Below are 25569 nucleotides of genomic sequence, written 5' to 3'. Positions count from 1 at the left end.
TGCACAGTGAACAAACAACCCATAAGAAAGAAGATGGACTTAATTCTGAGATGAGCAAAATCACTGAACCAAGCACACAGGAGACACATGACAGCAGCAAGTGCACCAGGAAAACATCTCATACATGGCATTGTGCTATCGAAATGAACGGAATAAGCTGCGGCTAAAACAAGACACGGGCGGGTGGCGATGGGCGGGTGCACCTCCGGTGTACACGGGATACACAGACGGCGACGAAGACACGGCGACAGGTAAAAAGACGGACGGGCGAAACGACGACACGCTACTGAGTACTGACAATTCAACAAGGACACAGTCTGGAGCGAACCACCGAGGAGCCGCTGCTAGTCGGATCAGGGCACGGGACACGGACCCCTTCACTTCCCACCTAGCGTCGGAAACTGGGACTGGTCTTCGATCGCCGGAGCAGCAGCTGGTCGCCTGCCACCGCCGCCGCCGCCGTTGTACCCGCCACGGGCCTCGCCGCGTCCCCTGAAGCCACGGCCGCGGCCCCGACCGCCACTGTACCTCTCGCCTTCAGCGGGCTTCAGGAATTCGTTGATGCTGAGGGACTTCAGGCAGGGACAGGCAGCATCACAGGAAACATAGCGCAACAGTTAGTAAAAGATACAACAGTTGCTCGGACCAAAGTAACAGGACATGAGAGAAATGCGCAGGATACCTTCTTGGCACGCTCCTCTCTTTCTGTGTTTTCTTTCTTCTTCTCCTTGTCAGAGCCCTGCAGCAGGGAGTTGGGTAAAAATTAGCATCGATATAACCACACGCAGAAGAAGGACCGCAACATGTATAACTTACCAGCTTGATAAATACTTCCTCAGCATCCTTCTTCACTGACAGTTGCTGCATGGACTGCAGCTCCTTGTCAACTTCAACCTTTCTCTCCTCAGCCTTTAGTGCGAGTATTGCTTTCCGCTTCTCCTCCAATACTTTCTCATACTCCTCCAAGGTCATCTCCTGTACAACGGTGGTGACATGGCATGTTAACAATTTCTTAGCAGTGAATCCCCTTATCAGGCAGACATCAGACAGGACAAACATCAGAAACAGTTCAAGCATGCCAGAGGCAACCCATTCAAGCTTGTAACGATATACCTAGAACATGTCCTGGCAACAAATACAAAAGCAGAACATGCACAGACAACAATACAGAAGCACCAGAAAGCTTAAGAGAAGTTGAATATGTCATGATAAGCCATCCCCAAAATGAAGGGTGAAGATGGTGAAGGGGTAGTGACACTGTAACAGAACACACCTTCATCATAAAAGAAACAAGCCCAGGAATATATCAAAGAATTCTGGACCACAAACAAGGAACAAAATTGCACTCAACATCTCAATTAAATAACAGGAAGTCAGAAATTCTAAGGAAAGCTATTGCCAAAATAAAATTAAACAAGAGCACATTACATCAAAAGAGAGGATGCTGTTATATGAACCAACTATTGGCTAGGTAAAACTGAACACTGGCAATCCATTTCTGAGAATGTCAGTCTAACTGGATCAACCAGATTTCATTACTCCCAACCAAATAACAGGCAAGCCTTCAAAGTGAATGACGATTAAAGAAATTGATATTTCAGTACATGTATATATGCATTTCATCTACAAACTACTTAGATGCCAGCAGCAAATCAAATGGCTCACTGAGGTCAGTTAGTGGCACGGATGTGACAATACACTAATGTATGTGATCAAATGCATCAAAAAACAACGCAATACATTCTGACAGAAATATGTAGCATTGGGCACAAAGGAGAAGAGAACTATAAAGCTGACAATAAGACTAGCCTGGAAGATGAGGAAGAGATTCCAGCTTCCAAAGAGCTTAATGCAAACCATTTCTGTACTGTGACAGAAGTAGCTATTATGCGAGCAGGTGTACAGCAAACATCTAGACTGGTCGAGTAACTGTATTACGTTACATCCCTAGAATAGCATATGTAAAACATGATACTCCCTTCGATCCGAATTAATTAACGCAACCTCGATACAACGCAAAACGGACATTATATAGAGATTGCGTCATTTAATTCTGACCGGAGGGAGTATCTGGATTGTCTTATCCAGCAAGAAATGCTACCATCACCATTGTCACCAATACAAAATGCACACGCCATACAACTACCACAACACAATTTAAAGCAATCAGATGATGGCAAATTCTGAAAAATATACCTTATCTTCCTCAGCTTCCTTCTGGTCCTCTTCATTCTCCGCACCCTCCTTGACCTTCTCAGCCTCGGGCTGCGGCGCATCCTCGGGCTTCTTCTCATCCTCTGTCACAGCAGGGGTCTCCTCAGTGTTGACAGCCTCCACATTTTCCCTGATCACCACCACCCACATAATAAAAAGCATCAAGCTCCACACATGACAGCAGCAAAAAGAATCAGCATCATGCCATGAAACAGAGACTAATTGGATCAATCTTAACTGTGGGAACCCTTCGTCGGTGGCAGTCCCCCAGTTGCCGCGGCCAGCACCGTCGCGCTTCATCCCGAAGCCCCGGCCGGTGCCGCTGCGGCGCTCGTAGGAGCGGTGCGGGCGCCCGAACTCGTCCGTGTTCTGCCCGTCGGAGTAGCCCCCGCGGCGGCCGCCCCCTCCGCGGTAGGGCTGGCGCGGGCCGCGGCCCCTCTCCGCCTGCTTCCCATCGCCGTCCTCCAGGCGAGGCGCCGCATAGCCGCCGCCGCCGCCACCGCCGTACCCGCCCTCGAAGCCGCCGTTGGCGTCGGCGTCGCCGTAGTCCCGCCGCGGGCCGGTCCTGCCGAACCCGCCCCCGCGGCCGCCCCTCCCGCGCCCGGCGCCGTCCCCCCGGCTGCCCCTCGCGTCCTCCGCTGCAGCCGCAAATCGCATCACACCATGAGCAACAGAAATGGAAGCTCGCATCGGAAGACCCATCGAGCAATCGAATCGGAGGGAGCGCGAACCGAGAGGGTCACTCACCGGGCGGCGTGGTCTTGGCGGGCGGCTTGGAGCCGGGCTTGGCGGCGGCCGGCGCCGGCGCCGCGGGCTTGGGCTCGGCGGCCTTCTTGGCGGCGGCGGCGGCGAGGAGCTGCGAGGGGTCGTCGTTGTCGACGTCGCCGAGGAGATCGAACTGGTTGGACGTCATCTCCGCCGCACAGCACCAAACCAAGCACTCAAACTAAGTACAACTCCGGCGCGATTCGAATCTAGCAGGAGGCCGCCGGCATGGACGACGGACGGATTGGATTGGGTGGAAAGATTAGGGTTTTGGAGGGAGGTGGTAAAACCCTAGCCGCCGCCGCCAACGGAGAAGAAGCCGCTGTGTGCTGTGCTGCTGAAGCTGTGGGAGTGTGTGGGATGTGACAGCGGAGTGTGCTGGCCTCCGTTTTCAGACCGCGGGCGGAGGGGAAATGGCGGAAATGGGGCTGGGGGAGAGGGGAAATTACGGGTGTGCGTGGGGTGGGAGGTGCTGGGGCTGGGGGTGGTTTGGTCATTTTGGAGGTGGGTTGTTGGGACGGCGGTCGTGGGCTTCGGGCGTGGGTGTCGGCCTGCCCTGGCTTGGTGTATGGGCCTCGAGAGCTGATGGGCCGCCACCTCGTCCATTCGTCACAAATATTTTTTTTCCATCGATACACTGCGCTGTACTTTGATCTTGCAGCATGTTTTCTGTTTTTGTTCATGGGTTGAATACTTGACAACATTATGTTTCGCTTCACATAGTTACGGATTTTTTCTGCGAGAAACTTCCAATCTATTCATCTTCAATCATGGCAGTACAACAAACACCAGAAACAATAAAAAATCACATCCAGATTCATAGACCACCTAGCGACCACTACAAGCGCTGAAGGGAGACAAAGGCTGGCGCCGCCGTCATCGGCCCTCCCTCATCGAAGCTGGGACGACTTGTTATAGTAGACAGTCGAAAAATCATCGTGCTAAGGCCGGGCCCCATAGGACCAACGCACCAGAACAGCAACCGCCACCGATGAAGAGAAGCTTAGACCTTGTACAATGCAAGGTGCTTAGGAGAGGTGCTTCGAGAAATAAACCAGACTTTCCTTAGGCACCGGTGCTTATTTATACAGGATAGACGCTTAACTAGGCGAACTTTGATGCCCAGTGGATGTAATATGTGTAATAGCGGTAATAGGCTAGCGTTAATTGCTTGCTTATTTATTTCTTTATTGTCTTGTTTAGTTGTTTGCTTGTAGTCACTGCAGTTCTTTTTCTGTTTTTTTCTAGTGGCCACAATACCTATTTTTGGTAACTAGGCCAAAATAATCGTGGCAACACACGAACTGTTGTAACCATGGGCCTCCTGCAGGCCGTATGATCCATGGGCCTTCGTCCGGCCGTAGGATCCATCGGCCTTCTATACAGGCCTTAGGGTCCATGGGCCTTCTACGGGTCGTGGTCCATGGGCCTTCTACGGGCCATACTATCGATGGGCCTCATACGGGCGGTAGGATCCATGGGCCTTCTACGGGGCGTATCATCATTTCGCCAATCATGGGCCGTACTATTCGTGGACCATAACGGGCCGTTAATAGGCCGTATTTGATAACTCTATGAAAACAGCCCAACGGGTTTTTTTTTTGACATGAAAACGGCCCAACGTATTAACGGTCCGTAAACGGACCGACTGTAACGACGGGCTGAATTTGGCCCACAAGCAGAAAATGACAGTAACGGGCTGTATGTAACCGAATGCTGCAAATGAGCCCAAGAATCAATGGGCCCTGAGAAGGCCGAAAGATAACTTGGGCTGGAAACGTCCCAATGGAATAACGGGCCGTTAATGGGTATAAAGTGATACACTGTTCATTACGGGCCAGTTTCACCACGGGCCGTTAATGGGCCAAGAGTTACAAAGGTCCTCATATGGGCCGAAAGAAGTCATGGGCCACACATGGGCCGGAAGTTAAAACGGGCTGAATCATATTGGACGGCCCAGATGACGCTACTGGGCCTAATTCGGATAGGGCGTAACGGGCCCTGGGTTAGTGGGCTGTAAATGGGCTATATGCGAACAGGCCGTTAACAGGCTTTCCGTGGGGCGGCCCGCCACCTTTTGACCAAGTCAAACAGGCCGGCCTTTTCACAGGAATGGACCTCTGTTGGGCCATGCCACGTGTCGCCGTATCATAGGCGCCTTCGGTCCAATGAGCGGATGACATCTGTCCCAACGGTGAGCTGACACGTGTTTCCTTCAGCCAATGATGATTTTACACGTGGAAAATCCTCATTGGTCGGGGCTGTTAACGGGTTATCGGATCCAAAACCCGACCCGATAGCTTAACGGCGTTCCGTTACGGTGGATGCCACGTGTCGGTCACCCTTGACGAAAGCATTTCTGTGACGCGCGATTTATCGTCATGGAAGTGGACACTTCCGTGATGATAATTTTGGTAATGTCATGGAATACTTCTACGACAGCACAGGTATGACTATCTTGATTCTGTCATAAATTTGTCATGGATGTACATGCATGACAAAAAAACGCGACCTACTGTGACAAACACGTATCATCACAGAAGTGTATTTTTTTGTAGTGGGAAGTGTTCCGGGAGGTTTCGGATAAAACCGAAATGCCGGAGGGTTACCGGAACCCCTCCCCCCGGAAGTTATTGGGCCCTTAGTGGGCTTTAGGGGAGAGAGAGGGTAGCAGCCAGGAGGTGGCGCCCCCCCCCAAGGGGGTCCGAATTGGACTAGGGGAGGGGGGCGCGGCCCCTCTTGCCCCCCTCCCCCTCCCCCTCTCCTTCCTTCCCCCTCCTAGTAGGACTAGGAAAGGAGGAATCCTACTCCTACTAGGAGGAGGATTCCTCCCCCCTTGGCACGCCCTCTAGGACTGGCCGGCCTCCTCCTCCCCTCCTTTAGAAACGGGGGAGGGGGCACCCCATAGACACACAAGTTGATTGTTTAGCCATATGCGGTGCCCCCCTCCACAGATTTCCACCTCGCTCATATCGTTGTAGTGCTTAGGTGAAGCCCTGCGTCGGTAACTTCATCATCACCGTCATCATGCCGTCGTGCTGACGAAGCTCTGCCTCGACACTCAGCTGGATCTAGAGTTCGTGGGACGTCACCGAGCTGAACGTGTGCAGATCGCGGAGGTGCCGTACTTTCGGTACTAGGATCGGTCGGATCGTGAAGACGTACGACTACATCAACCGCGTTGTCATAACGCTTCCGCTTTCGGTTTACGAGGGTACGTGGACAACACTCTCCCCTCTCGTTGCTATGCATCACCTAGATGGATCTTGCGTATGCGTAGGAATTTTTTTGAAGTTACTGCGTTCCCCAATAGTGGTGCATCGGATCAATAGCAAGCACGAAGAGCAATGGCGAGAGGGGGTCACCCTGCCGAAGGCCACAACCATGCTTGATCGGATCACCGGCAATACCATTGAGCAATACTCTGGAGGAGGCCGTGGAGAGGAGGCCGAGACCCACCCTCTGAACCGACTCGGGAAGCCATGATGGGTCAGAAGTTGCATTAAATAGTCCCACTTGACTGAGTCGAACGCCTTCTTAATATCAAGCTTGAAGAGGAGCATAGGGTTTTTTTGCGGTGGAATTTCCTGGCCAAGTTCCGCACGTACAGGAAGTTGTCGTGGATACTCCTTGTTTTGATGAAGGCGCTTTGCGCAATGGAGACAGTACTGTTCATGTGACGGGCCAGCTGAGTTGCAAGGACTTTGGCAATGAGCTTTGCAACAGCATGTATCAGGCTGATGGGTCGGAAGTCTGAGATGTCTTCGGCGCCATCCTTCTTGGGGATGAGGGTGATGTTCGCCGAGTTGAGCCAGTGGAAGTGTTCCGCATGCAGATATGAGAACTTGTTAATCACAAGCATGACATCCTGTTTGATAGTGTCCCAGCAAACCTTGAAGAATTTCCTAGTGAATCCATCAGGTCCCGGGGCCTTGTCCCCAGGAAGGGCAGAGAGAGCATCCTTTACCTCATCCTCTGTGATAGACACCCCAAGGTCAGAAAGGTCACGTCCTGTAGGGGGGAAGGCGCCCTAGTTAATAGTTTTGGGGCGAGGCGAACCCCTCTTGATAATGTTGACAAAATGCGTCTGGACAATGTTGCTTTTATGATCATGACTAGTCACCCAGCCATTTCCATGCTTGAGTCTATGTATAAGGTTCTTCCCTCATTTAAATTTTGCCTCCTCCGCTTAGGTCCGATTGCTCCCCATGGCCCCTCCACGCCGTGCCCGCCACACTTCTTGCGGCGTGCCACAGCTCCCTAGGCAGGCGTTCCGTGTTTTACGAAGGTCTAGCTCGCCACGGCGCAAAGGAGCTTTTACTATAGATTTTTTTGCCAAATGTGTGGCACTTGTTTTGCCCGCAAGCCGCGATACTTCTTGGGGGCGCACCACAGGTGTGGCTAACGCCTCAGCTTAGGCGTGGCAAACCGATTCTTCAACCAAACAGTTATATTTGTCGGTGTTCGTGCCACTAAAAAAAAGGGCAGCCCCAGTGCATGTAGCTCCCGCTTGCGGAGGGTCTCGGGAAGGGCCCGACCACTTTGGGTCTATTGTACGCAGCCTTTCCCTACATTGTCGGTGTTCGTGCCACTGCTACTGATAAATAGAGCAAGGAGTGGGAGAGAGATGTTTGACAACAAAGAGGAAATATATGTGATTTTCTTTTACTCTACGTTGTTGTTGCTGCTGCTTTTCGCTGTCGCTGCTAAAGCAGAGACCGGGAGAGAGACCTGAGTTAGAAGAGAGAGAGAGAAGATGTAATTTGTATATTTGATAAAAAAATATATAATATCCCAATGATCCTAACAAGACTCACTTGTCATTGGATTGTGGGATGGTCAATCTTGCAGATAAAGGAGACCGAAAAAGAGGCGCTGATGGTTGGGGCAAAACTGCTAGAACATGTAGCAAGTGAGGTCTACAACGCTACGCACAGATGAAGATATGGAGTCAACAGAATCGACGCGAGCTGAACAATTCTTCTGCTGCAATTTATGCTTTTGGTGCTCTGCTACGGAACAAGTGTATGCTTAGTCGTAGGTGGGTATTTTTCATCTTGTAATGCTTCGGCCGGAGTTCATTTCTTCTGTGCTTTTCTTAATAATCTCATTGATGCATAGGCTAAGGGGTTTGGACCTCCTTTAAAAAAAATTGTATTTTGGGTCACCTTTAAAGTGCACCGCTGATGTAGTGTGGTACAATCGCATGATGCACCAAAGATATTTTTAACCTAGACCAGTCTTTTGATTCCAATTGTCACATGAAGTTTTATTAAGTGGTCGAAATGACATATTCATGCTAAGGAGGTTACTAAAAAGGGTGAAGGTTGAGCCATTACTTGTCCTGAAGCCTTTACTATTGATGCAACCGACAACAAAGATACAGCCATTGTGTTTTGGACAAAAAGTTGAAGCTAATAGTTGATGTTCATATATTATATTTTATGCCTATTGGCTGAACTGATTCATGTGTATGTACAAACTGGTCAATTCTCTTCTTTTAGTGAAAAGGCAGAGCTCCTCCCGGTTGCTAATAAAAAGCTGATTCATGTGACCTGAAGCTAATAGTTGATGTTTTGGCATTTCAAAGTATATTAGCTCTGGTTTTCAATGGCTATTCAAATAAGGTAAATTTGCAATGCTTGGCTGGCCTTCTTTCTAATTTTTTGCGCAAAAAACTTCTGATCTATTCATATTCAATCATGATCGTACAACGAATACCAGAAATAATAAAAGTTACATCAAGATCCTTAGACCACTTAGCGACGAGCACAAAAGCGAGCCGAAGACATGGATAAATACTTTTATGAATTCATTATCTTGCATACATGTGGTTGGCAACTTGCTGTTAGGTTAACACAAACATTGCTATTTGATATGATATTAATTGCACGCTAAATACGTTGAACACACACAATTGGAGCAATCTAAGCCGTTGGATTGACATGGTTTGATTGTCAAGATTAGTTGGATCAGCCCCTTTGGGTCTTTTCACACTGGTATATATTCACGAGCTTTTTGGGTACTAATTTTGGTTAAAATAATTTTACACTTTATTAAATATCAATATTATCTGTGTCTTGCATTATTTTCAGATTTTTATAAAAACTTCTATTTTTTAGAAGATTTAAATTTTTGTAGAGAAGATGTGACCACCCCAGTGCACTTCTCTTTTTAGGGAAGGCCCCGGTGCAGTAGATAGATTTTGTTTTGAGATAAAAAAATAATATATTTTTTCTGAAAAAAACATAATACTTTTTTTTTAGTCTCGAAAAAAAACATAATACTATTCCCCCCGGGTGGAAGCCCTCGCGATTCAGATTTCACACCTGGGCCGAACCGGGTCCGGTAACGTCCCCGCATCTTGTGGCCCAGGGAAGCTGAAACCCTGACAAAGAACCCCGCGGGGCGGCGGCTATATATTACGAGCAGACCCGCGCACCATCCCATCGCCGGCGCGCCGCCTCTTCACTGCCGCCGCACCTCCCTCCCTCAACCTTCACCGTTCGTCGGTCTTCTTTTCTACTGCTCCTCTCTGCGCTCTTCTTCTCGATTCCAATGTTCTTCGTTCTACGTTTCTTGCAAGATCAGCTTCTTGTCTGGATCTCGTTACCCACGGCCCCAGCCAACCGGCAAATCGTCCTGCCATCTTGCTAGATCGAAACCCAAGCCGGCTTTCAACTCACCTGGATCTGATTCACTCGATGATTTTCCGGGCCCTTTCCGTCGGCACAGCACGTAATCTTCTTCGCGAATAAGCTTTACTCTGTTCTTCTCTGTTTTGTTCGTGTCAAGTGAACTGGATTTGGTTGGCTCGGCTGGTGATGATTCAGGTCCGAGAGGATCTTAGCGGATTTCGGTGAGGCGGATTCGTCCGCCGTTGATCGATTCATGTTGTTACACACACTGAAGCCTTTTCCTTACTAAAATTCGCTCCTGTCGATTTCAAATCATCCTTGTTTCTATCATCATTTTCGTTCTACTGATGATGCGATGATGATTCATATAGGTTTTTGGCAGTGGCGGCATCTGTCACCGTGAGCCTGCAAACCAAAAACGACTTCTCTTTCCACTGAGCATTGCTTAATTCCGTCTTCTTATTTTCGTTTTGTAAACATCATCATTTTGTCTCGGTGAAGAGCTCTAGACCAGGAAGTGCCGTATGACACTGTAAACAGCAGCTGCTTCTCCGCCGCTGCAAGTGCCCACCCCTGTATCGTAACCTCTGTGGTTTGCTCTGGGACGGAATACCCATTTGCACTGGCTTGATTCAGCTTTGTGCGTGATTTGAAATGGGTCTCTGAGTGATTTCTCTAGTAATTCGTTCTGTTCTGTTGCAGCAATTTTTACCTTGTTTTCTTGGGCCCGATGCCACGTCTCCGGTAGCCACAAGCCTTGACCGGAGATGCTACATTGTGCCGACAGAGATTTTCACATCTGATAGGAACCTGTGGCTGTGATTCAGTGGTACACAGAGCCGTTTTTTGTGATTACACTTCCTGCTTGAACATGTATTTTTTTTGCTTGACATAAGTGTTTGGTGATGTTGATTTTAAATTGAGGAAAACAATGGCGATGATGATAGAACTAAGGCTTGTTTCTCAAAACATTCGCAGATGCCGCCTAAGAGCTTTCGCCCTGCCAGGCTTGAGAGCTAATGCTGCTAATTCCTTCCTTGGATGTCTGAGCCATGCTCTGCTTTCCCCACTTTAATCTTGTTTTTGGTTTCTCTTTTATCTTTCTGCTCATTGTAGGACATTTCACCAATTGCTTTAGAGAAGATAATTAATACAATGCGTGAGAATGTTTAATCATAGAACCATCATCTGCCCATGTATTTGCGCATCTTTCCTTCTTGTGAACATGGCCTTCGGTACTGCCTTAATTGAATTGTGGCCAGCGGTAGGAAAACCGCAATTGTCTCAAAACGATTCAGACCATCAAAATTTTAATATGATCTCTAACAGTACGCATCATAATTAATTTTTATGAAGAGCAAAGAGAACTTTTTTTTTGAGAGTACGCCAAAGGCCTACCATAGTCTTATATAAGGGGGCGGGGGGGGGGGGGGGGGGGGGGAGTTTACAGAGGCTAGCTGATGATGTTTGCATCATTGTAGGTACACCATACCGCTCACGACTGCTAAGACTATTCATCTGAGGCTCTGAGCCTTCCAAGATCAGTCAAACTGCTTCTCTGTTTCAATTTTTTTTTGTTCTTGATTTACTTTTGTTGTTTCTTTTGTAACTGAGTGGAAAAACAGGATTTATTGAGTTGATGTGATGATAATCTTCCACAGAAAATCATATTTAGTGTTGACCAAATTACAGACTACAATTATCTGATCAGCTCCTGAATCTCGCTCAACCAATCTTTTCTTTTTGTCCCCTGGATTTTCAACTGATGTCTTTCTGCACAGATTTTTCATTGGCTTCAACTTCTGGTTATTTTGTCAGCTCTGTACACAACAAGCCCAGTTCTGGATGAGAAGAGGAAGGATGCCTGGTAATGTGCATAGAGATTGACTGAACTCAGTCTGCATGTCTGCTCGCCCTGATGCCTTCGGGCTTTACTCTTGCTGGCCTGTATTTGACCCACACTATTTGGTAAAATTCCAGTGACCTGCACGTGTGTGCTCGGTGGCTAATTAGCCACCGTGGCTACCGCCATGGCAGCAATCTCTGTGGATGGTCAGTGAGACCACCTACATAGACTTGTTTCATTGTGCCAATATGAAGGGATGGCTTTCTTGTGCTTCTTTATTTGATACATAACTCACGACTGAAGAATTACTCAACGCAACACCACAAATCCAGTTACATTTCTTGTATTTTTTTTGATTTGATCGAGAACTTCTGAAGGCAATAAATTAGAGTCTCTGGTGCGCTTCTTAATAGCGTAATTCAGCGCTGTATGTTGCCGAGAGGAATCTTTGGGCTAAGATTCTGGCACAAACCATTCTTCGAGATGGCGTGTGCATTCAACTTGTCCATACATGTATTAGCGTTGTATTTGATTTGGGTATGGTAAGAAGGGATGCCATGAGGTATCTGATTCTTGGTCTTGTTTATTGGCCTTGGTTCTCGTTAGATTGGCAGACAGTGGTAACGGAACGGGTTTGTGCGACACTGACTGCTTTAATACCAGGAGCTTTCTGTTACTATACCCCTGTTTACAGCCTTTATCAATCGTTTCATTCTTTCTGCTTGATCAGAGGTTCTCGGTGATGATGACCACTGATTAGATGTCTGATACAGCTTATTCTACTACTTCTGTGCTATCAATTATATGTTTGCTTATTCTGTGAGATTAACTGAACTCATGTTTGTTTAACACTTCCATTTTCCATTGTTCTTAGTTCTCTGTGATGATGAAAACAGATGACGAGTCTGATGTAATCCATTCTTTTAAACCATGTGGACAATTGAGGCATTTGTCTGAGAGAACATTGGTCTGTGTGTTTGTTATTTTTTCTTTTCTTTTAGTATGATTGTCTCGGTGGCATTATGAGGAAGACAATTGGTGTCTGATCAATTTGATGATAAATTCCTCCTACTCATTCTGAATGTCTAATCGGCATCATATATTCTGTCACGTCAATTGATATGCGAAAGAACTCTTATATGAGATGCTCTATGCCTATCTTTTCTTTAAAAAAACTCTGACAGTTTTTTTGTTTGTCATATTTGATTTGACTTGATGGGAGAAGTGATGATATCATAACCATACCACATTTCTGCATTCACTGTGATGATCAATTTATATCATGCACTACCATCTGATCTCCCACTGCTATTTTTTGTTTTTATATGATTAAACTTTTGAATTCTGATATCCTACGAGATCACGAAATTTGATATCAACCTGAGCATAACTTTGGATTGTGAAATAAAATCAAAGATAGTTTTGGTATAGCCTGAACCTTATTACTTTATTTTGTTCTATTTTATCTTTCTGACTTCTATTTGGTTATTTTTTCACAAGTTGAAAGGATGTGAGGATACTTTCCCCAAATTACCGACTATGATTATTACTATGAGCAAATGTAATCCCATCAGGATTCCAAGCCAGAAATCTGATCCATCATGTTGACTTTTCTCATTAGTCTAGTTTGATGTATAGTTTATGTTGAATGGCAACCCCCCAGCTCTCGCATCGCCCCTCATGGACAACACGTCAGCGACCTAACCCTAGCTTCGCCGCCCCCTCCCTCCCCCCCGCCGCCACCCAAGGCGCTCGTCGGCGCTGCTGCGCGTCTGCCGGTTATGGTGGCGGCGAGGCTCTGCTGCTCTGTGCCGCAGGGGGCCTTGGATCTCAGGGCGGCGGCCCCTGATTGGCGATGGCGGCATCGATCTCATCGGTGTCGGGTCTTCTTTTCTACTGCTCCTCTCTGTGCTCTTCTTGATTTTAATGTTTTTCGTTCTACGTTTTTTTGCAAGATCAGCTTCTTGTCTGGATCTCGTTACCCATGATCCCAGCCAATCGGCAAATTGTCCTGCCATCTTGCTAGATTGAAACCCAAGCCGGCTTTCAACTCACCTGGATCTGATTTTACTAGATGATTTTTCGGGCCCTTTCCGTTGGCACAGTACGTAATTTTCTTATCTTATTATATCTTGATGTGTGGAAGAAAAGCTAACTCACTCTGTCCCAATTTTTTTTTACCTCTGTTGTTATCTCTTTGGTTCGTGTGAAGTGGATTGGATTTGGTTGGCTGGTGATGATTCAGGTCCGAAAGGATCTTAGCGGATTTCGGTGAGGCGGATTCGTCCGCCGTTGATCGATTCATGTTGTTACACACACTTAAGCCTTTTCCTTCTGTTCTCTTCTGTCGAATTCAAATCATCCTTGTTTCTATTTTCCTCTTGGTTCTAGTGATGATGCAATGACGATTCATGTAGGTTTTTGGCTGTGGTGACTTCTCTTTCCTGTATCATCCTGTCTCGGTGAATAGCTCAGACCAGGAAGTGCCGTATGACACTGAAAACAGCAGCTGCTTCTCTGCCACTGAAAACAGAGATTTTTGTGGCTGTGATACAGTAGGTACACAGCCGTTTTCCGTGATTACACTTCTTGCTTGACATGTATTTTCGTTTGAATTTTTTGCTTGACATAAGTATTTGGCGTTGTTGATTTGAAATTGAGGAAAACAATGGCGATGATGATAGAACTAAGGCTTGTTTCTCAAAACATTCGCAGATGCCGCCTAAGAGCTTTCGCCCTGCCAGGCTTGAGAGTTAATGCTGCTAATTCCTTCCTTGGATGTCTGAGCCATGCTGGTTTCCCCAGTTTAATCTTGTTTTTGGTTTCTCTTTAATCTTTCTGCTTGTTATAAGACATTTCACCAATTGCTTCAGAGAATAAAATTAAATATCCTAGGCCATGTTTACCAGTATAGAGGCGTGCACAATGCCTGTGAGAACATGGAATCGTAGAACCGTGATCTGCCCATGTATCTGCGCATCTCTTTCTCGTGAACATGGTCTTTGATATTTTTCAGTCTCTTGTGCAATGTAGGGTCTCGAATTGCCTTGATGGAATTGTGGCCAGCGGTAGGAAAAGCGTACTTGTCTCAAAACGATTCAGATCATCTGAATTATAATATGATCTACAGTATGTATCATAATTAATTTTTACGAAGAGCAAAGAGTTTTTTTTTTTGAGAGTACCCCAAAGGAGTTACATAGTTCTGTAGAAGGGGGCAAAAAGTTTACAAGAGACCTTAGCGGATGATGTTCGCATCATTGTAGGTACACCCACATCACTCAGGAGTCAGGACTACCAAGACTACTCTATCACAACCCTGACATAATTCATTTGTCTGAGCCTTCCGAGATCAGTCAAACTGCTTCTCTGTTTCATTTTTTTTCATGATTTACCTTTGTTTTTTTTGTAATGGAGTGTAACAAGATTTATTGAGTTGATGTGATGATAATCTTCAACAGAACCATATTTAGTGTTGACCAAATTACAGACTACAATTATCTGATCAACTCCTGAATCTCCTCAACCGATCTGTTCTCTCATTTGTCTGGAACTTCAACTGATGTCTTTTGGTACAGAAGAGTATCAACTTGATTTTTCACTGGCTTCAACTTCTCTGGTTTCTTTTATCCGATCCGTGCACAATAAGCAGATACTCTGGATTTGACTCACACTGTTTAGTTTTCAGTAATCACCTTGATTGAAACTGTCAGTAGTACTAAAATTCTAAGTAGTCTGTCGGATTTAGTTAACCGTCTCTTTGAATCGTAATGTTCAAAACTTTCCTTACGTAGATTAGATCAGCCATGGCTCAGATAGTTTGTCCATGGCAGCAATCTCTGTGTGAATGGTCAGTAAGACCACCTACATTCACTCGTTTTGTTGTGCCAATTGAAGGGATGACTTTCTCGTGCTTCCTTCTTTGATACATCAACTCACTCAATTGCAAAACTGAAGAATTACTCCACCTGACACCACAAGTCCAGTTACATTTCTTCTTGTTTTTTATTTGATTTGATCTAGAACTTCTGAAGGCAATAAATTAGAGTCTCTGGTGCACTTCTTAATAGCGTAATTCAGTGCTGTACGTTGCCGAGAGGAATCAATGGGCTAAGATTCTGTCACAAACCATTCTTCAAGATGGCTTGTGCATTCAACTTGTTCATACATGTATTAGCGTTGCATTTTATTTGGGTATGGTAGTGATGCCAAGAGCGAGGTTTCTGATCAGCTCCCGAATCAACTGATGTCTTTCTGTACATACAGTGTACCAACTTGATTTTTCATTGGCTTCAACTTCTCTGGTTATTTTGTTGGATCTGTGCACAACAAGCCGATGCTCTGGATGAGAAGAGGAAGGAAGTATGGTAATGTGCATGGAGATTGACTTGGTCTGCATGTCTGCTCGCCCTGACGCCTTTGGGCTTTGATCTCGCGGGCCTGGATTTGACCCATACTCCCGATACATCCATTTCTCCGACAAGTATTTCCGGACGGAGGGAGTACTGTTTAGTACTTGCTTACCTGAAAACGTCGTTTAGTTTTCAGTAATCACCTTGAATGATACTGTCAGTAGTAGTAAAATTCTAAGTATGTCAAATTTAGTTAATTAGCTCTTTGAATCGTACTGTTCAACACTTCCCTAACGTAGATTAGATCAGCCATGGTTCAGATAGGGTGTGTTTGGTAGCATGTATGGACCTAGCCTAGTTGTTCTCCTCTCATACATGCTGAGTGTAAACATGTTGAGTCCATGCAGTTGCTGTTGTTTGGCGGCGATGTATACGCTGAGACATGCTGAGATGAGACTTTGTTTGGCAGCCTGCATGTGTTTAGACATGCTAAACAATTTCAAAATCTAATTTTTTGAATGATGAACAAAATTGAAACAAATTTAAACAAATTTTGAAAATTTTAAAAAAGTTGAAATTCTAAACTTTTTTTCAAAATTAATTAAAATTTGAAATTCTAAACATATTTTGAAATTTTGAAAATATTTGAAATTCTGAACTTTTGAAAATTTAAACAATACTTGAATATTTTATATGTTTTTTTGAAATTCTGGTTTTTTTCAAAACTCAAAAATATTTATTTTTCTAAATTCCGAACATTTTTTAAAATTTTAAAACATTTATTGAAAATTCAAACAAATTTTGAAAATTTAAACAATTTTGAAAATTTAAACTTTTTTAAAAAATCAAAATTCTGAACTTTTTCGAAATTTGAACATTTTTTGAAATATAAACATATCTGAACGTGATCTGGTGGGTGGGGACGAGGGTCAGGGCCAGCATGGCTGCCTTCATGCACCCTGTTTGGGGTGCATGAGATGAGCATGGTTGAGGGCCCTTTTATGCATGAGATGGACATAGCTCAGGTGAGCCCATCCACCCTACCAAACAAGCAAAAGTGGGTCGGAATGGGAACTTTTGCCCTCATGCACCATCCATGCACCCTACCAAACACACCCATAGATTGTGCAGTGACCTGCGCGTATGTGCTTAGTGGCTAACTAGCCAGTTAACACACAGTGGCCACCGCCATGGCAGCAATCTCTGTGCGCATGGTCAGTAAGACCACGTACATTGCCTTTTTTTTGTGCCAATTGAAGGTCTTGAGCAGATTCGTATGCATCTTGCTCGTGCTGCTGCTGCTTGACCTCGTTTGTGTTCTCTTATCCCCCCCCCCCCCCCCCCCACACACAAACACACACACACATGTGTTCCCGTTGCCCCGTCGGTCGGTCGGCCTTTGAGAGTATAATAACAAGCGGCGGGGAGTTGTTCCCCCCGTACAGACTTGGAAAAAGGGATGACTTTCTTGTGCTTCCTTCTTGATACATCAACCCACACAGTTGCAAAACTGAAGAATTACTCCACCTGACACCACAAATCCAGTTACATTTCTTCTTTTTGATTTGATTCGATCTAAAAACTTCTGAAGGCAATAAATTAGAGTCTCTGGTGCACTTCTTAATAGTGTAATTCAGTGCTGTACGTTGCCGAGAGGAATCTTTGGGCTAAGATTCTGGCACAAACCATTTTTTGAGATGGCTTGTGCATTCAACTTGTCCATACATGTATTAGCGATTAGTGTTGCATTTTATTTGGGTTGGGTAGACGGGATGCCATGAGGTATCTGATTCTTTAACGACCTTGTTTCTCGGTGCATTGGCAGACAGCAAGAAGGAAACTGGTTTTTGCGGCACTGACTGCTTTCATACCAGGATTTTTCTGTTACTATACCCCCGTTTACAGCCTTTATCAATCGTTTCATTCTTTCTGCTTGATCAGAGGTTCTCAGTGATGATGACCACTGATTAGTTCCTCCTACTCATTCTGAATTTCTAATCGGCATCATGCATTCTGTCACGTCAATTGATATGCGAAAGAACAACTATACGGGATTCACTATTGGTATTTTTCTTTTAAAAAACTCAACCTTTTTTGTCTTATATGACTTGATGGGAGAAGTGATGATATCATAACCATACCACATTTTCTGTATTCACTGTGATGATCAATTTACATCATGCACTACCATCTGATCTCCGACTGCTATCTTTTGTTCTTATATGATTAAACTTTTGAATTCTGATATCCTGTGAGATCATGATAATTGATATCAACTTGACCATAACTTTGGATTGTGAAATAAAATCAAACATAGTTTTGGTATAGCCTGAACCTTATGCTTTATTTTGAAGCAATAAATTGAAGGATAGTTAGCATTTCTTTCCACAAATTAGCATGCTCTACTGAAGAATTACTCCAATTGACACCATAAATCCATTTACACTATGATGATAAATTGAATTACTTATTTTAGGATTTCCGAAGGCAATAAATTAGAGTCTCTGGTGTGCTTCTTAGTGGCGGCATTCAGTGTTGTACGTCGACGAGAGGAATCTTTGGGCCAAGATTTTGGCACAAACCATTCTTCATGATGGCTTGTGCATTTAACTTGTCCATACACAACTTAGGTAGAATTTATGCCATGAGGTATCTGATTCTTTTCTTGTTTAATGGCCTTGTTTCTTCTAAGATTGACAGACAGTGAGAAGGAAACGGGTTCAGAAAATGGTCACTAATGCAAAGGAAAAAGTTCATGAATTCAAAAAATGATCATAAATGAAAAAAAAAGAGCATTAGTGACTAGAACAATTTAAATGGTCAAAATATGATTTTTTTTGGAATTTCATGATTTTTTAAATTCAATGAACAATGTTTTGAATTGGATGAACACATTTTGAATTCGAGAACATGTTTGAATTCGCTGAGCATTTTTGAATATGATGAAGCTTTTTTGAGAAATCATGAACGTTTTTTATTTCCATGAACAAATTTCAAATTAAATGAACAAATTTTAAATTGCCAAAAATATTCACCAATATAAAAAATGTTCACCGATTTGGAAAAGATGATCCCAGATTTCAGAAAATGTTCTTGAATTTGGAAATAAAAAAATACGGGAAACATATAAAAAATTAAAATATATAGGAAAAAAGAAAGGAAAAAAAGAAATAAAAATATATAGGAAAAAGAAAATGAAATGGAGAAAAAAAACGAAAAAGAACACGAAAAAAAATCTGGCATAGGAATGTTCACACTGGAAACGGCTAGTTGGGCCGGCTGAAACCTAAGCAGCGACTCACGCGGCGAATTGGATCTGCCATGGGCATCGGTCTGGTCCGGAGGGTGTTGAATGTTTCTTCGTGTATGGGCCTGGAGAGTAATTGGCCTAGATGGGCCCATTTTTGAGAAATATGTATTGATCCATACACTGCCTGTAGCCCCCGGTACTGGTGTGCCTCGTCTTCCTTACTCCAAGAAGGGGACCCAACCCCGGTCGCCGGGATCCTCCGCCGCCGCCGTCGTCCCATCCATCCTCCCGCCAGGTGAGCTTCGCTTCTACGTCCCGATCTCCCCTCCCTCCAGTCTTCCTCTCGCGCCTCGAGCGGCTCTACTGTTCGCGCACATCGCCGGCGACGCGTGGCGGAGGAGCCGGAGGAGGAAGGAGTAGGTCAGCAATGCTGCCTGGGTCGTGGATTTCATCAGGTCTCTTCTCTTCCAGTGCGTGTTAGGTATGCCGTTAGCTGCCGACCAACGTTTTGGCCAAGACAAGATCCAGATGTCCTCCGTCAGGAGGGAGCAAAGATACGGAACAAGTTCAGTTTCAGATTAGAATTCAATGTCAGAATGTTGGATTGGGAAATGCGAATGATTCCCTTCTTTCTTTTGCTCTGCTATTTTCCATAAGCGGCCATCTGTTCATGGTTGTGCAAACCTGCAAAGTAGCACTGTTAACTGAAACATGCAAAAATGATGATCCACCTGTGCATGCTACTGATTTTGAAGCCCTTACTATATAGCTGAAACATTTTGCTTTGTCCCCCGTAATTGACGATTACGATGCTAGATCAGTAAGCGACGCATCCTTTTTTTTTTGATGTAGGAATGTAGCATGAATCGTGCAGAGGACTCCAAAATGCATCACTAGGAATTATGAATCTTTTTGGAAACAGTTAACCTGTTACTGTCACTCAGGGTTCGCATCCTTTGATATCACTCCTTATCTTTATTTTGGTGCTGGAATTCTGAAAAAAGTGATTAGTACATTTCTTGTTTGTGAGGACTATTACCAGAGGCCAGACATAACTTCCTCATGTTGCGTTTCATCAGGTCCCTGTGCTAGATGGCATCTTCTACTCTGAAACCAGGTGTGCCTATCACTCTGCAAGAGCTTGAGCCCTCCTCGGAGATGTTCAAGCAAGGGGCATCCATCCGAGTAACAGGAACGTACGTTATTGCAGCTGCTTCCATCTGAAAACCACAACTTCTAATTAACTGTGCTAACCTTCTTGGCTTGCGATTCTCCAGCCTTCAGTCATACGATGTGGACTCCGCGGTTGCCGTCATACGAGATGGCAGCGCGACGCTTAGAATTGACACCCAGCACCTGAGGGAAATCGGTTTCCGCAGCGGCTCTATGTTCCAGTTCATCGGCGAGCTCCTGATCCGGCCAAACAACGACGTAATTCTCTAACCTTCTCCAGCTTTTAGCAGTCTGGTATCAGTTGAACAATGGTGCATCAAATTTGTTGCTTACATCCTGCAGGCGATTCTGCAAGCACGTGTGGGCAGGAACGTTGATGGCCTTGACCTGAACCTTTACCAGCAGTCTCTGATCATCCGGCGGCAGCATAAAGCCAGACTGCTGAGGAGGGATTGATCCAAAGCTGTGAAGCAGGCTCATGCCTCATTTCAGTTCCGGAGGACATAATCACCTCGACTCGACAATCCTGGGCTTCAATTTTTTAGATGGGTGCAAACCTACAAAGTAGTACTAGTAGCTGTTAACTGAATTTCCTGAGCACAGAGTATTTCTCTGTGACCACCTCATTTTCAAGGCTTTTCATGCTCATTTTATTTGAGGGTCCATACATCGTTTCACATCGTTTTTGTGGGCTGGCATTCCCTTGCAGCAGAGGTGTAGTCTTGACAGATTTAGCTGCAGAGTGATGTCCTATCTATTGTGAACAATTTGGAGCCTGACTTGCTATATATTTGCTAAATTGAAATAAATAGCATGGTGGTTCTCTGTCTTCGATTTCATCGTTTTGTGTCATGTCAACTTCTGATCAGCCACCCTGTATAAAAGAAGAAAAGAGAATAATAAACAAAATGAACTTGACGTGTTATTCCTGTATATGAGATCACCTTTTCTTTATACATTTGTGACAAAAAATGGTCTGCAATTTGGAAATTATTGAAGGTGTTCATATTGTGCAGATGCCATCATTTCTTATCTGGCCAATTTAAAATTTTGCTTTCCCTTCTTTTTTTGGCCCAATATCGGCTGAGATATCTTCTTTGCTGCCAAGGGAGATCAGATTAGGTAATTTTTTTTGGCGATTTGGGATGCTGATCAAACGTCCCTGTCCATCGGTAGCTCTGATCAGGGACTTGCTGTAGGCCTGTGAGCAGAAAAGCCACACTGCACTACATTACATGCCGCCATAAAATTGCCCAAGTATGTTTAGTTCACTATACTTATGGAAAACCGACACAAACTAAAGACCTTGGAGGAGAAAAGGACCTTTTCAAGGCTCTAATCCATAATTGAAGAACCACTTCTTAGCCTCGACCCAGTTGATGTGGCCATCTTAATGATATCTGGTGGTGAAAATGCAGTTGGTTGGTGGTACCCTCACACTGTAACCTGAAGTCACAGGATCGAATCCCGTCATGCATTTAACATTTTGGGCTCTCAACAAGGCTCTACTTGTCCCGTTCTCGGAGGAGGAGGTCCTTGCGGCCATCAAGGGCAGGGCCCCGGGCCCGGAGGAGGTCCCGTTCTATTAGGTTCTTCCTGTCTTCGGTGAAAGACCTCCTAATGGACATGTTCCAAGAATTCTAGTATGTCGGAGTGCTTGACCAGTCCCGACTTAACTACGGGATTATTACTCTTTCCGAAAGTGTTGGGAGCCTCGGGCATCCGTCATTTCCGGCCCGATCACGGTCATTAATGTGATCTTTGCGCGCATCCTGGTGTGTGATCTTTGCGCGCATCCTGGTGAAGGTGCGCGCCAATAGGGCGGCCCTTGTGGCAGACCGGCTTACTCATCCGAACCAATCGGCCTTTATTCAAGGCAAATTTATTCTGGATGGGGCTATCCATGAGGTGAAGTGTAAACGTCAACATGAAGTCTTTCTTAAGATTAACTTTCATAAGGCTTACGACACAGTTCACCGGTCCTTTCTTTGGGAAGTCCTTCTTTGGAAGGGATTCGACTACCGCTGGGTTACCCGCGTCATGCAGGTGGTATCGAGTGGTCACACGATTGTGAACATCAATGGGGAAATCGACTCGTACTTTCTCATGTTTTGTGTGGTGGCCAAGGAGATCATTACTCCCCTTTCCTATTCAACATGGTGGTAGATGCCCTTACGACCATTCAAGATAAGGCCAAGATGGCCGGGTGTATCCAAGGTGTCGTATCCAAGGAATTGTTGGAGTGTGTCGCCTTACACACTCCCAGCTTAGCACCAGACCAGGTTTCATGATACTAGTTTGTTGTATCAGGTCATTGCCCTCACACCCGCCCTAGCGCCCCTTGTCCAAATTTGGACGATTAAGCTTCCGCTGAAAATTAGGATTTTCCTTGGGTAATGGATTCGCGGTCGAGTACCTTCAGGGGTGGAGGTGCTTAAGCGTAATGGCCCTAGCGATGGTATCTGCCCTCTGTGTGGCACGACAGAAGATTCCAACCATATTTTTTTTCACATTTGCTTCAGTTCAGTTCCTCGGGTCATGCTTCCGGGATGTGATGGGTGGCAGGTGGTGCCACACTAACTTCCCCGACATTTACAAGTAGTGGCAAGATTCAACCGTTGGGTACGTCCACATTAGGTGGTGGTGATGTGGGTCCTAACATGGAAATTGTGGAAAATTCACAATAAGCTTGTGATTGAACGGACTCCTCTTCGGCGGCCTACTGACGCTGTTTATGAACTTTATGGCTTTCTGAAGCTGTGGAAGCCGCTTAGCCGCGGCCAGGAGCGTGATGCCATCGACACCATCACTGGCAGATTTAGTTCTCTGGCGCTTCGCTTGGCGCCTCTGCTTCCTCCACCACCACCGGAGCCGGACATCAACATAACCCCTATTTGTGCTACCTTTTGTGTTCGTTTATGGTGTGCGTCATCTTTTGTATTGCTATCTTGTTGGACTCGGCTTGTGACAGTTGCTTTATATATAAAGCGGGGCGAACACCTTTTTCAGTGAAATGCACTATCAAGGTTGCAGATAAGGCCTCGCACTAGGAAACTCTCATGAAGAAAAACATTGTCTAAGAACATGAAAATAGTATGCATACACAAATTTACTGGCTCTATTGACCAAATGTGTGAACAATAAAAACATTCAGTTTTCTACTCTACTAATATCACTATTTTTTGTCTATATAAAGAGACATAAAGTTTCTGAAAATCCAGTCTTAATAAGATATACTTATAATATCTGTAGACTTGTCTATTTCAAGAAGACAAGCATGCCACCTACATTTCTTTACTAGGATGCGGCTAGGAAGCCCCCACGTGCTTGATGGTCTTGGCGAGCAGATGCCCATATATGGAATGCCAGGCTATCACTTTCTAAAAAAGAAAATTGATGTCTTCGGACCACCCCTCTCGTGCCCACGTGATCCCAGGACCAACAAAAATCCATAAATGAAAGTATCCGATCCCATGCTATCAAAGAAATCAGTCAAGATCTTGTCCCACATGCATTTCTTTGGTGTTTCAAAAAAATAATTGGAAGGCACAACTTTTGATCCTAGCGTTGGAATTATGATCCATTTTCACCACTAGGTTTATCACAACGAGTTCTTAAAAACTAGATCCCATATGGGTCGGTTTTGTCAAACTTTTTTCAAGGGCAAGTTTGGGTGCTACGGAGGCAACTTTAGTGCTATAGGAAAGAAACTTCTTTTTTTTTCCTTCTATGACTACCTATCAGCGGGATTTCTTTCTAAGTTGGTTACGATGACTACCAAGCTGACTAGCTTCACCTCTAAGTTGCCTACCAGCTAGAGAGCATACTAACAGTACGACATGGTAATATCTGTCACTCGACCATCCATCCTAAGCAAACTTATCACATAATACTCTCCTTTATGCCCACAAAGGTGAGGCAATATGCAGTTGACGTCCATAGAGAATTACAACACAACATAATATCAAAACATTGAACTTTACTCAATTCACATGGTTACTAGCAACAAGGTTTCTCCCAAGTCCCGAAGAACATAAAAAACTACTCACAAGACATCATATGAATCATGATCAGTGTGATAATGGTATTATAAACAATACGAGCATACATATATTTTACCAACAAATCACTAAGGATAATGTACTAAGCAGTAATTAACACCAGGAAGTGATCACCGCAACTGGTCTCATATAATAGTTTACATTTTGCGGCTAGGTCTAGAGATGTATGAGTACACAGATGGTGCTTGTGATGATGATGATGATGATGGTGGTGATGATGATGATCCCCATAATGAATAGAGTGTTGGTGATGTCGATGGATTCAAATTCCCCTACCTAGAGGGAAGGACCCCAAAGAAACAACCCTCCAGGAGCAAAAAAGTGCTCCGCTCAGTTTCCCCTTCAAAGATGGTGGTAGAAAAAAAATCATCAAATAGAGATAGAGTTTTCAGGGTAAAATAGGACCAGGAGTACTTGAGAGCATCGAGGGAGTGCCCTGTGGGCCCCATGTGCCCCTGGCTCACGACACTTGGCCTCGCCATGTCGTGTGGCCATGTGGGCCCCACAAAGGCCTGTAGAGGGAGTGTGACCGCATGACTCTCTCCCCGCATGAAAATAACTTTCTGATCTTGTTGGATTTATTTGGGCTCCAGAAAAATATTTTCTTCACTGTTCCTTGTTTTGGTGCTTTTCTGCAACTTTTGGCAATTTCCCCTCCTTCGGAACAACATGTAAATTAGGGAAAATATATTAGATTGAGGTTAACATGGATGGTAAGGAAGAAAACAAAGAAGATGGCATGGATGTAAGGATGTTGACTCCGATGGATCTTCTTGCCAACTGTGATTGGGATGAAAGGAGGATATTTGGAGATGTGTTGAAAACATACCATTTTCTGGCCTACATATGTGAATTATGCCCAACTTGAAGAGCCAACCGCAATTGTTTTGGTTGGTGTGGGCATTCATGGCATGAAGAAAAGCAGTCTGGTTCCATGTTGGAGCCGGCATAGTCGGTGATGCATCGGGAGCACAAGCCATAGGAGGTGTTAGTTAGTGCAGAGGTGGCATGCCCTTAACCTTGCCTATGAGATTTTGGAATGACTTGTTCATCTACGGTTGCAATAAACTATTATTTTGATTGATGTGAACAATATTTCACCATGGGCATTCTCTTATTTGCAGCTATAGTTTTTCTTCAATTCTATAGGTTTATCTTCATGCCTTTTGAACATTATACAAGCCGAAAGAGACATCTTCTATACATAATAAGGAAGCAGAGCATTTTATTGCGAACCATAATAGTACAACAAGGAAGCAGCTTCTAGGTT

General features: G+C 44.8%; 2 protein-coding genes, 15 non-coding genes and 2 pseudogenes across 18 annotated transcripts; 18 read left to right on the top strand and 1 right to left on the bottom strand.

Moving 5' to 3' along the window:
* Nucleotides 1-22: 22 nt before the first annotated feature.
* On the bottom strand, nucleotides 23-3348 carry LOC123183354 (RGG repeats nuclear RNA binding protein A). Its single transcript, XM_044596147.1, has 6 exons — nucleotides 2962-3348; nucleotides 2453-2852; nucleotides 2197-2344; nucleotides 817-975; nucleotides 683-739; nucleotides 23-572 (listed from the first exon to the last, which is right to left on the bottom strand). The coding sequence occupies exons 1-6, from the start codon at nucleotides 3125-3127 to the stop codon at nucleotides 378-380; spliced, it is 1125 nt and encodes a 374-aa protein (XP_044452082.1). The 5' UTR covers nucleotides 3128-3348; the 3' UTR covers nucleotides 23-377.
* Nucleotides 3349-9794: 6446 nt separating this feature from the next.
* LOC123183846 (small nucleolar RNA R11/Z151) lies at nucleotides 9795-9894 on the top strand. Its single transcript, XR_006492836.1, has one exon. It is a non-coding gene; the product is annotated as a small nucleolar RNA R11/Z151 (small nucleolar RNA).
* A 72-nt stretch (nucleotides 9895-9966) lies between these two features.
* LOC123183848 (small nucleolar RNA Z152/R70/R12) lies at nucleotides 9967-10060 on the top strand. Its single transcript, XR_006492837.1, has one exon. It is a non-coding gene; the product is annotated as a small nucleolar RNA Z152/R70/R12 (small nucleolar RNA).
* Nucleotides 10061-10106: 46 nt separating this feature from the next.
* Nucleotides 10107-10288, top strand: LOC123183837 (small nucleolar RNA Z112). Its single transcript, XR_006492830.1, has one exon. It is a non-coding gene; the product is annotated as a small nucleolar RNA Z112 (small nucleolar RNA).
* A 53-nt stretch (nucleotides 10289-10341) lies between these two features.
* On the top strand, nucleotides 10342-10477 carry LOC123183916 (uncharacterized; annotated as a pseudogene).
* Nucleotides 10478-10549: 72 nt separating this feature from the next.
* On the top strand, nucleotides 10550-10670 carry LOC123183718 (small nucleolar RNA SNORD14). Its single transcript, XR_006492750.1, has one exon. It is a non-coding gene; the product is annotated as a small nucleolar RNA SNORD14 (small nucleolar RNA).
* A 581-nt stretch (nucleotides 10671-11251) lies between these two features.
* On the top strand, nucleotides 11252-11330 carry LOC123183823 (small nucleolar RNA Z155). The gene has a single exon (XR_006492816.1). It is a non-coding gene; the product is annotated as a small nucleolar RNA Z155 (small nucleolar RNA).
* A 138-nt stretch (nucleotides 11331-11468) lies between these two features.
* Nucleotides 11469-11581, top strand: LOC123183881 (small nucleolar RNA snoR100). The gene has a single exon (XR_006492870.1). It is a non-coding gene; the product is annotated as a small nucleolar RNA snoR100 (small nucleolar RNA).
* Nucleotides 11582-12338: 757 nt separating this feature from the next.
* On the top strand, nucleotides 12339-12425 carry LOC123183931 (small nucleolar RNA SNOR75). The gene has a single exon (XR_006492915.1). It is a non-coding gene; the product is annotated as a small nucleolar RNA SNOR75 (small nucleolar RNA).
* A 52-nt stretch (nucleotides 12426-12477) lies between these two features.
* On the top strand, nucleotides 12478-12544 carry LOC123183766 (small nucleolar RNA Z105). The gene has a single exon (XR_006492793.1). It is a non-coding gene; the product is annotated as a small nucleolar RNA Z105 (small nucleolar RNA).
* A 136-nt stretch (nucleotides 12545-12680) lies between these two features.
* Nucleotides 12681-12767, top strand: LOC123183760 (small nucleolar RNA Z195/SNORD33/SNORD32 family). Its single transcript, XR_006492787.1, has one exon. It is a non-coding gene; the product is annotated as a small nucleolar RNA Z195/SNORD33/SNORD32 family (small nucleolar RNA).
* Nucleotides 12768-12967: 200 nt separating this feature from the next.
* LOC123183775 (small nucleolar RNA Z103) lies at nucleotides 12968-13063 on the top strand. The gene has a single exon (XR_006492801.1). It is a non-coding gene; the product is annotated as a small nucleolar RNA Z103 (small nucleolar RNA).
* A 627-nt stretch (nucleotides 13064-13690) lies between these two features.
* Nucleotides 13691-13790, top strand: LOC123183845 (small nucleolar RNA R11/Z151). The gene has a single exon (XR_006492835.1). It is a non-coding gene; the product is annotated as a small nucleolar RNA R11/Z151 (small nucleolar RNA).
* A 129-nt stretch (nucleotides 13791-13919) lies between these two features.
* Nucleotides 13920-14000, top strand: LOC123183841 (uncharacterized; annotated as a pseudogene).
* Nucleotides 14001-14132: 132 nt separating this feature from the next.
* Nucleotides 14133-14253, top strand: LOC123183719 (small nucleolar RNA SNORD14). The gene has a single exon (XR_006492751.1). It is a non-coding gene; the product is annotated as a small nucleolar RNA SNORD14 (small nucleolar RNA).
* A 644-nt stretch (nucleotides 14254-14897) lies between these two features.
* Nucleotides 14898-14974, top strand: LOC123183824 (small nucleolar RNA Z155). The gene has a single exon (XR_006492817.1). It is a non-coding gene; the product is annotated as a small nucleolar RNA Z155 (small nucleolar RNA).
* Nucleotides 14975-15814: 840 nt separating this feature from the next.
* LOC123183879 (small nucleolar RNA snoR100) lies at nucleotides 15815-15922 on the top strand. The gene has a single exon (XR_006492868.1). It is a non-coding gene; the product is annotated as a small nucleolar RNA snoR100 (small nucleolar RNA).
* Nucleotides 15923-17928: 2006 nt separating this feature from the next.
* Nucleotides 17929-18016, top strand: LOC123183761 (small nucleolar RNA Z195/SNORD33/SNORD32 family). Its single transcript, XR_006492788.1, has one exon. It is a non-coding gene; the product is annotated as a small nucleolar RNA Z195/SNORD33/SNORD32 family (small nucleolar RNA).
* A 1015-nt stretch (nucleotides 18017-19031) lies between these two features.
* Nucleotides 19032-21077, top strand: LOC123178666 (CST complex subunit TEN1). 2 transcript variants are annotated; one of them, XM_044591479.1, is made up of 4 exons: nucleotides 19032-19360; nucleotides 20145-20261; nucleotides 20343-20496; nucleotides 20581-21077. In XM_044591479.1, the coding sequence occupies exons 2-4, from the start codon at nucleotides 20158-20160 to the stop codon at nucleotides 20692-20694; spliced, it is 372 nt and encodes a 123-aa protein (XP_044447414.1). In that variant the 5' UTR covers nucleotides 19032-19360; nucleotides 20145-20157; the 3' UTR covers nucleotides 20695-21077. The 2 variants fall into 2 exon arrangements, with proteins under 2 accessions (XP_044447414.1, XP_044447417.1); XM_044591482.1 differs by lacking the exon at nucleotides 19032-19360 and adding an exon at nucleotides 19398-20010.
* The last annotated feature ends 4492 nt before the right edge of the window (nucleotides 21078-25569 follow it).

The sequence above is a fragment of the Triticum aestivum genome, chromosome 1D (genome assembly GCF_018294505.1).
Source record: "Triticum aestivum cultivar Chinese Spring chromosome 1D, IWGSC CS RefSeq v2.1, whole genome shotgun sequence".
Taxonomy (NCBI): Eukaryota; Viridiplantae; Streptophyta; class Magnoliopsida; order Poales; family Poaceae; genus Triticum; species Triticum aestivum.
Note: the sequence above shows the minus strand (reverse complement) of the source record. Positions and strands in the feature narration are given on the sequence as shown.